Here is a 9,693-nt window from a genome sequence, read left to right as displayed (position 1 = left end):
GCTAATGCTGACTGGGTTTGTGAATACGGCCAGTGACTTCATCTCTCTGCTCCTCACTTTCTCTGGTCTCTGTGTAGGTGTCTCTATTACAGGGGAGGGCTAAAAAGGTGAAGGAGCGAATTAAGGACAGAGTTTACACTGGCATGTAGTACATTCCTGAAAATTACTCTTTTCAATCTCACTTCAAGGACTTGTTAAAGGAAACTGTCTGCAGAGGGAGAACACAGAAGGGCTGTATAGCTACCTGCTGTGGAACATCTCTACAGAGCACTTACGTTGCTCTTACTGCTTGAGTAGCACCTATTCCTGGACTAGTGTTGTAGACACTCAAGTCATCTTTGTGAGTGAGGTGCAACTTCCAAGGGAAGAAATGCTTCTCAGAGGGCCTCCTCCTGCTCTGAGACACCATGAGTTCAACATCCTGGTCAGAGAGCAGCCGGATCAGATCACCATCGAGGTCCCGGTAATTCAGAACAATGTCATCTTGGTCAAACTCCCGCCTGGTAGAAAACAGATGGATCAATCCCCACAAACCAAGGAATGCCTGGGAGGTGCTGCATGAGGAACAACGTACTGGCAATTTAATTCATTCTGCTAAAAGCTGCACAAAGCCTTGGGTGTCCTGGCATTCTTGATACAGCTACTACTAGAAATCATACAGCCACACTCATGCTGTGTTGTGTTGAAGCTAAGAAATCTGTCAGAACCAAGAATAATTTCCAGTAACAGCACATGCATGGCACAGTGAATCTGTGAGTTTGATAAAATTCTCATACATAAAAGCTGACTGTAGTTACTGCCCAGTTTTACCTACTTGATCTTTTTCGAGCGGAGGGTAGGTTAAGGAAAATGGAAGAATATTAGGACAGGTGTTCTATTACCTGTATTAGATGTACTAATGTTTTGATATTCATCACTAGATTAATCTAGTCTACCACTAGTTTAACAAGTGTTAGAAGGTGGTGTCCTGCATCCTGAAGAAGTATATTAGACAAAAGATCCTTGCATGCGGGTATGGCTCTTATCTTAAAACAAGAAATGGAAACTTCTACCCAGCATAATTGAGTTAGAAGTGCACGGCATTCCATATTACTGACAATCCCAAGGCAGACTAGTGTCTGGCCAAGTCAAAGTTCAACTTCTTCAGGACACTTGGAAAGTATTTCACACCCAAAATATGGTAGAATGTGGAATGTAGAAATCCTAGGACTCGAGGGAACTTGATAAATGTTTAAAAGATATTAAACATACAACTGTTTGCATTGTACCTCATCAATTCCACGAGATCTTTGAATGATGGAATGCTGCTCAGATCCTCTTCCACTGAGATATCCCTGTAACATGAACAACTCTAACCATCACATACCATGAGAACAATTGTCAGCATTTCTTCAGCAGTAAGCCGGAAGACTGTTTTTTTATTACCTGATAGTGCTCACAGTCTCATTGTAGTAATAACAGCGAACTTTATTAACCATGTCTTCCTGCTGTGGTAAATCTTTTATGATCTTCACAAAAGCACATGGGAAAATCCCAGTGGCATCATCAACTGTTCCCTGGAACGATAGGAAGTGTTAAAGAAAACCATGCCATATCGGCCAGAAACAATAAGTTCTGGAATTTCCATGGAAACATCAGTAAGAATTTTTCTACTAACCAAGAAAAGAAAGGCTATGGAAGAGACCTGATGACATCCCTACAAAAAAAATTACACAATTGTGCAGTCAATTACAAGGCAGGGGAGTAAAACAGTGTGTAAAAAATGAAAGTCAGATGGTTTCCAAGGAAGGCTGTGGTGTTTGAGCAAGGAGAGATATCATATCAGCAAACACACAGTATGTTCTCATCCTTTTTCAGAACACTGCTGCATTGCCCAAGTTCTCTCTAATCAAGATGATGTGTGTTGTGGTACGAAGCATGAAGTATATAGCAACTCACCCTGAGGCAAGAAACCAATTAATCGCTGAAATGGAGTTTCCATCTCCTTTCTGCGGCCTTTTTGTGTTCTAATCATTTCCAAAGAATTTAGAAACATTCCAGCAGAAGCAAATGCAAATGAGAACTGAAGTCTAGAGGGCAGAAAATTTATAAGCTAAAAACCATTAAGGAAGGAAAGAATTTAAGATTTGGAGTCAAGGATTTATTCTTGACAGTAAGACCTGATTATGATACAGTTTCTCCTTGAAAGGAGGAGACAGGTCCCAAAGGCCGGGCGAGTCCTTTCTACTCCTATATTTCAAGGTATGCTAATAATTCAGTACCACTGTTGCAGTCTCACCTCCAGCCAGTCTTTGTTGACTTTACTGAGTAGATAGATCAAGTCTCCCTTCTTGAAGCTGAGTTCCAGTTTATTGCTTCCAGAAAAATCGAACAGTGCCTATGGAAAGTAATAATACTGAAATTATGAATCCACAGAATTACAAAAGCAAATCTGTCTGTTCTGTTCTTGAGGGTGAAAACATAAAGCACATATGCATAATATATGTTCCATAGAGTATGTAGTTTTTCATCACAGATGTATTTCTAGGGTGAGGTCCTATGTATGACCATAGTCTGCAGCTCTCACCATTTCTTCTTCCACTCAGCACACACACAAACTGTTTTGAAGAAGTAGTGAAAGCATTAGGGTAAACACAGCTCTGAGAGAGATACAGGCTAGGATTCTTAAAGTGGTAGGACACTGAGAAATAAACATAAAGAAGTTGAAAACCCCTAAGAGCAGGTAAGTCTACAGAGCTGAAGACAATTGACAACTTGAAAATTTAAAATCCTGGGAATTGAAAACATATATTTTATTTCTGATTGCAGTTTTACAGCTTTCAGATTTGCTGCAAAATATCACAAAGAGCCTTAAAAAATTGTGGAAATGTTGTGTCCTGATTCAAGGGTAAGCAACTCTTGTGTTAACATCTAGCTTTCAGGCCTGTGTGCTGAAGTGAGAGATTTGGGCAAGTCTGGGAAATTGACATGTAGTTAAAATGGAACTCAGATGCCCCCTTCAGGGTTAAAAAAAAAGAAGGAGGGAACCCCCCTAACAAGCTGTTCTTGAATAATTGAAGTGGCCAAGTTAACAAAAATGCACATCTTGCCCATTGTCCTTAGAGAACATGGTAACCATTTAAATGCTCTTAGAGAAGCCAAAATTAAAAGCTGTTCTTTTTTCTGTGTTCAGATGGTTCTTTTGGTCTTCCAATACCAAGAGTTCTCCTAATAAAAAATACAGGCATTTTTTAGTAGAACACTTATGTTACGGAAAATACTAAGATGCCTCATCTGCAAAGCTTTTAAACATATGCTAAAGTCAATGAGACCGAGGCTTGTGCTTGCTTTGAATTTAATTTATAGGTAACACTATGTAAATGTGGACCATTGGCAGTAAGGTGTACATGTCTCTTAATTTTGAACCTCCTGACATTCTGACTTCACAACCAACATTCTTGTTACTCAAGTAAGGAGGAACAGAACCCTTCCTTCCATCCTTTGTTTTATTCCCTGTTGTTAAGATCAGTTGCTGTCCTGTGTCAATTTCACTTTCTTTTCTGTCCCCAAGCTCTAATGGGAAAAGGCAGCTTGATCAGTGAGATACCAAAGTAAACCAGGGTTTAGTCTCCCAGCCTATGGCAGATCGTGCAGAGTACTCACCTCAGCTCGCGGAGCTGCCGTGCGGTCAAAACTAGGCACTTGAGGTGAAATGCTTTTGCTGCAAAGACAGGAGAGGTAAATATGTCCTTTTAGATATCAAAAATATTACACCATCAGTAGTACAGTGTCTTCATTTTCATTATTTAAGAGGCAGGCAAGCCATAGATCACTGGAGAAACTGCGTGAGATTCTGTGTACGTTTACTGAAGTAAATAAATGCAACAACATTGCCCTAGTTCTCTCAGTTTCCATGCAAAAGGGCAGTGATCTGATGCTGTGCGCTGCTGAGAACAGATGGAATTTTCAATACAGTCAGCATCCTGGCCCTCTCTTCCACAGAACCGCTCAGCCCCTCTACTCTGCCTTCTGGGCATCCCTGTATCTAGCATTTTCAGCAAGTCAGTTCAAACTCTGCCATCATATACACATCCAGGACTGCATCCACACATGCAGTTTTTGCACTGTTTGAGGTAAGTGAAAGGGAAATGGGTCCATCTTTGCCATGTTGAAAGCAGAATTAATTTTTCTGGAGGGTCATAAAGTATGGCATCTTCTTAGCAGTTCTCCAAAGGGGTGTCAGTGCTGCTATGTAGGACAGGCCCCTGTTTAGACAAAGGGCAGAAGCGCATTAAGTATTCAGTTTCATTTAGTGTCGGAACCAGGTACCATCGAATTCAGTGACAAAACTCACATTGACTTCAGTGGTGCAAGCCTATGCCCTTAAACCTGGCCTGTATATTCTGCACGTTTGCATAGATACTACCAGTAAAGAATTATCAACAGATAGAGCTGAGCAGCGTTTTTGTGAAAGCTGCTATACTCTTATTTTGGAATTTTCCTTTAATGCAAGTACCACATCTGACATTACGGAAAATGAGAAATAACCTGTGTTCACCCTACCTCAAAGATCCTCATGTGAGGACTTCACGGATTCACTTGGGAAACACAGCAGTGATCCTGCTCTCTCTCTGGCCCTAAAACTGGACAGCATCACTTACATCAAGCAATGCTGAAAAAACACGTCAATCACTTACACTCGGCGTGTTCGTGGGCGAAGCCGTCTCAGTCTGTGAGGCACCTGTTCACCATCAAAGGTTGAGTGGTAGAAGAAGAGCCGTACCTCTTCATCCATCAACACCCAAGCAGGTAGGCAGAGTAGGTTCTGTGCCAAGAGCAAGTAGGAAGCAGAGTGTAACAGTGGGAGAGACCTATTTTCTATTTATTTACATCTAACAAACATGCCTCTCGGACCTACAGGATCATGAAGGATACTTATTACTGCCAGAAATCTCCCTCCTCTCCCTCCTCGCTTAACAGGACATGGCTGAACAGCTGACAGTTTCTCCTGTTCACTCCTGGAGTTGGCCAGTGTATTGCCTCACTCTTTTTGTGCCTGATTTACTGCAGAAGGAGTAAATTGCTCTTTGTGTTTCCCTTCAGAACATGAATGATTACAGAAAGAAGGCCATATTAATAACTGGAAATCTTGGCCAGTGCTTCAGACATTTACTGATTTAATGTCAGGCCTTCAATTAACCTCAAAGAATTTCTTTCCTTACTGGATGTGTCTTCACTGTAGAGCAGGTACACCCAGAAGATCACCCCACTCTCCTGTCCCTTAGGTGCACATACCAACTCCGTATTCACACAACACCTGGAGATTCACCATTTCCTCATACATCTAGGATTTTGGTGGGGTTTGTTTTTTGGTTTTGTTTTTTGTAAGGATATCTGTCAATTTAGGAAGGTAGGGAGTGAGCCTTTGCCAACTGCATACTCCAGCAGCTCCTACAGTCTGGACAATCTCGGGAATAGGACTGCAGGTTGTCCCACAGTGTGAACACTTTGTTTTCAGGAAAAATAATACAGAGAGAAGCAGATACCCAGGACTACAATAGCACTGTCTCTTCTCTTGGATGATTTCAAGGGGTAACTATCTGCAGTGTTCAGTGTAATCTCTACCTTAAAATTTAGTTTTACCTTCATGTAGACATTTAGGATAGGAATCCTGTTCTCAGCAATTTCCCTTTTGGCCCCAACATAAACTTTTCCTGAAAAATATCAAACCTGTGACAGTTATTGAAGAAAAAAAAAATAGAGGCTCTCAGGGAAATGAAGCAATTGGGAGAAAGTAGGATCTCCAAGAAAATATATACTTTCTAAAAGAGTTTAGGTTTCTAAACAAACTTTACCACAAGTGAAGGGTCTGCCAATGGAACTTGCCTTCTCAGCATCCACAGATGGAAACTAGTTCCTTGTCACAACTACCACCCTGTAATGCACTCCTCTTCAGGACAGCCTGGGGCTGAGAAAGCTGCTGGTGGTGCACAGGTTTTGTACTGACAGCTTACCTGGCAATACAGGAAGTGTGCAGGTAAAAGGGCTGGTTTTGCTCTCTGCCCCATATTTCTCCTCTAGTTTGGTGTGTAGGGCATAGAACTGACGATAGCGTCGGAAAATCAGGTATCTGCCACCACCCTTAATCTTTACTTCAATGACAAACATCTGAAACAGAGAAGGGGGGGTTCAAGCTGATGTTCACACATGAAAATAATCAACAAATGAAAGCGAGACATAGAGTAGGAACATAAGATCAGTGCTCTGGTAGTGGGAATACTGCCTTAGGAGCAGAGCAGAAAGCAAGCCTTCAGTTAAGCCTCTGCAGATTCAAGTGCTAGAAAATAACAAGTCAGAACCAGACAGTGTGGTATATGAGTGGGTCCAGCTTTCCCATTGATCCCTGTGGTTGCTTTCTATTGCATAATCTTAAAAGGACACCTAAAATTACTAGATGCTACTTTATGCTTACACACCTTCCCTCAGTGACAAAGAAAACATATTAGGGAAGTAAATATAAATATTTTATGGAAGGATGATTTGGACGTCTAAATCCATAGACAGACATCTAAACCAATTTATTTTCAGTTAAAGGCATTCATACTTCTTTTTGACTTTAAAGAACACAGTTTCACCAATTATGATCTGACGTCCTCCACCACTATCTTATCTCTTACCAAAAGTGCTTTGCTCTAAAGGAGCCCCTGATTTCCATGCACTGACCTCTGAGACACATTGCAGCCAGAACCTCCAGAAAACATAAAGACAGAACATCCAAATGCCACTATATTCCAGAGTAAAACCTGCGTATACTGCGGTGGGAAGGTTTTATGAGCAACATCTCCAGCAAAAGCAGCATACTCTGCAGAAGCCAGACTGAGCTGGTCTTATCCAGAACCCCTCTTCAGAAAATTTCATAGTGCTTTTCCATACTATTCCCTTCCTGTGTGCTTTTTCACGACTAACTAATCTGCTACCTTCTGTGGAGATGGAAGCATCTGAACTTGCCAGTACCATGCAATAATGAGGACAAGTCCTTGCCCTTCTACCCAATTTCAATTCTTTTCCCTCTGTCTTCACCAAAGGTACAACATTCTAACAGGAAACAAGAAATTAGGTAAGAATTCAGAAAACAAGCAATGTTAGAGGATACCTCTTTCACATCTTACCCAGACCACAAAATTTTAGGCTAAATCTGTGATAGACTAACCTCTGTTCCAGAAAAAAGCAGCACTGAGAAGTTCCCTGCATAGAACGAACTTTTCATGCCAAAAAGCATCTACACCAGATTAATTGCAATTTGCTTTCCACAACCAAAGCAGTCACATGGGCATATAGATGAGGCATATAGATGAGGGCATATAGAGACAAGATAAATCTCCCTTCTTACATAATAATTAGTAAAGCCTTTCTTCTCCTCAATATCTGCGATGTTAGCTGAAACAGGTACATCATCTGGAAGCTGATCAAAATCACTGTGAAGCAAGAACAAAAGATTAAGGTTACTCTTAGTGACATTAGCCTTTGGAGGTCTCTATGCCATACAGAACAAAGATAGTTAGGCAATATCGCATTATCTTGTGTCAAAACCAAGAAGTTAGAAACTCGTGGTGTCATTCTCCTCCTCTGGAAGTCTGATCTTGAGATGTGAAGTTTCTACAAGTTCAGTGACCATTCTACAAGTCAGTGACCATTGTGAAGATTTGTCAAGCCTGGAAAACATCCCTATCATTCCTAGGCTGGCTAGAGTAGCAGGACTACAAAAGAAACACTTGAGCAGGTCAGCTTTTCCTGAGAAATGTGATCAACTGCCGATGCATTCTTAATCCTTCCTACAGCATCTAGTAGACTTACAATAACAACTCTGCAGCACTATCTCTTGTTCCAAGGAGATCATTACATACCATGATTTATGGTGGTATTATTACTGCATTGCTGTAGGGAATAGGAAACAGTTCTGAGGAAAGAACTTCTTGTCCTACATGCTGTAGAAACTGACAGCACAAAGCTAATTCCTAAAAACCTTACACTCTCTAGGTAAGATGCATACAGTGTGTCTTAACACATATAAGGGAAGAAACAACAGAAGTATAAGCACAAACAGAAAAAAAGCAAAGAAACAAACACATAGCATTGTCCTATATCATAACTGCTGGTGCCCGTACCAGCTCTCAAAATGTTGAGAAGTTTTCTTGTAAACATCACAGTAAAGCAAACTCTTACAGTGGCTTTGAAAAAAGGAGTAGCCCAGCAGATATTTGCAGGGAAACCTCCAAGTCACAGCAGATAACCTAAGCAAGCAGTTGCTTGAAAATGTCAAAAATGTGTCAAGATACCCGAGAGTGGGCAAGAGTATCAGGTATCTTTGACAAACAGCCAACAAACTCACTTTTGCTGCAATCTTATAACTCAATATTGTTAGAGTGGTATTTATACTAACACTTAAGTAAAAAGGATCAAGAATGAGGAAGAAAGGATAACAAATGAGATAGAGAGAAAGAGAAATTTTAAAAAGGATCACCTAAGAAATGGCAAGCTAACATAATGCTAAAAACTCTGATAATACAAAAAAACATGGCAGTTGGCACAGTTTATTCTGCTAGAAGTATATCCCAGGCACGGGCTTCCACAAGGCGTAGCCCGTCTGGAAGGCTGAAGTAGTGATGCAAAGTCTTGCAATAGCTTTCTGTTCGAAGAGAATTACATGAATCAGCACTACTCACGACACAGTAAATACCACCACTTACTGTGAAGAGGGATGTGGTTAAGGAGATCAAGAAATATAACTAGTCACATCACATACGCTCGTCACAAACCCCAGTAAAAGGGAAACTGTCTGCAGCTAAGTGGTGAACATTACCCACAGAAAGAAAAAAGAACTCCACTCCAGCCTACGAAACTGTCTGCTCCACACTAGGAAGGCTAATTGTTTGGAAGCTAGGATAACAAGAAGCCTTTTAGAATCACCGAAGAAGCTTGCATCCAGATTAAACAAACAGATCATAGCAGTTACATGGAGGCTTGTGGGGAGGTGGGAGGAGAAACAGACACATTACCTCTTTTCTCGCAGCTGTCGGGGAAGAGACATGGTTTTCAGCTTCTTAAATATAGATGGCTAAGCTCTATTCCTCCACTCCTTGGGCAGTTCGTGGTTGAACAGGATGAACACAGCCAGAACAATCCTCCCTGCATGAATCAAGACTCTTTTGCAAGGCCTCAGAGATCTTTTTCTTTAATATTTCGGTGTCAGACGATTTCTTCTCCCCACCCCCATGAGATTGAGGAAGTACTGGAGAAAAAACAGTCATAAAGAAAGACCGTTTTGTGATGTCTGTCATGTATCGAAACTGCCACAGTTGAGAAACCAAAAGTTGAACAAAAAGCAGAAACTGAGACATGTATTCCACTGTCCACTCAAACATCTTCACTCAAACACCTGTCTCTATGGAAAGCCAGTATGAGAGGATTCCACAAATTATGTTTTACCCCAGCTAAAATATTCCTAAGTACATCTCTACACTAATGTTTGTAAACTAGGATGAGTATTTCTGATCGCTTCTTGAGGCTCAGTGATTCCTGTGAATCCGCTTTTCCATGGACCAAAAGCCAGGAGGTGGAGCTAAAGAATAAATTTTCAAGTGGGAGCAGAAAGTATGGTCAGGAAATTCAACCTTGTCAAGCATATGGGCACCAGGGTATCAGGCACAGGAGATT

At 41.1% G+C, this 9,693-nt stretch overlaps 1 protein-coding gene across 1 annotated transcript; it reads right to left on the bottom strand.

The window, feature by feature from the left end:
• Positions 1–271: 271 nt before the first annotated feature.
• On the bottom strand, positions 272–9,241 carry NCF4 (neutrophil cytosolic factor 4, 40kDa). The gene is made up of 10 exons (XM_010131568.1): positions 9,036–9,241; positions 7,370–7,454; positions 5,994–6,147; positions 5,623–5,693; positions 4,677–4,804; positions 3,643–3,700; positions 2,279–2,377; positions 1,426–1,556; positions 1,269–1,334; positions 272–500 (listed from the first exon to the last, which is right to left on the bottom strand). Exons 1-10 carry the CDS (start codon positions 9,065–9,067, stop codon positions 272–274), a joined length of 1,053 nt encoding a protein of 350 aa, XP_010129870.1. The 5' UTR covers positions 9,068–9,241.
• Positions 9,242–9,693: the final 452 nt, after the last annotated feature.

This window comes from Buceros rhinoceros, unplaced genomic scaffold (assembly GCF_000710305.1).
Source record: "Buceros rhinoceros silvestris isolate BGI_N320 unplaced genomic scaffold, ASM71030v1 scaffold3700, whole genome shotgun sequence".
Taxonomy (NCBI): domain Eukaryota; kingdom Metazoa; phylum Chordata; class Aves; order Bucerotiformes; family Bucerotidae; genus Buceros; species Buceros rhinoceros.
The sequence above is the reverse complement of the archived record's forward strand: the minus strand, read 5'-3'. Positions and strand labels throughout refer to the sequence as shown.

Bases quoted from the DNA above. Each gene is read 5' to 3' on its own strand.
- NCF4 (XM_010131568.1), bottom strand. From the start codon at position 9,067: ATGTCTCTTCCCCGACAGCTGCGAGAAAAGAG. The intron at 1,335-1,425 runs GTAATAAAAAAA...TTCATGTTACAG, and splicing joins GAGACTGTGAGCACTATCAG to GGATATCTCAGTGGAAGAGG. The intron at 501-1,268 runs GTACAATGCAAA...GTTTTCTACCAG, and splicing joins GATCTCGTGGAATTGATGAG to GCGGGAGTTTGACCAAGATG.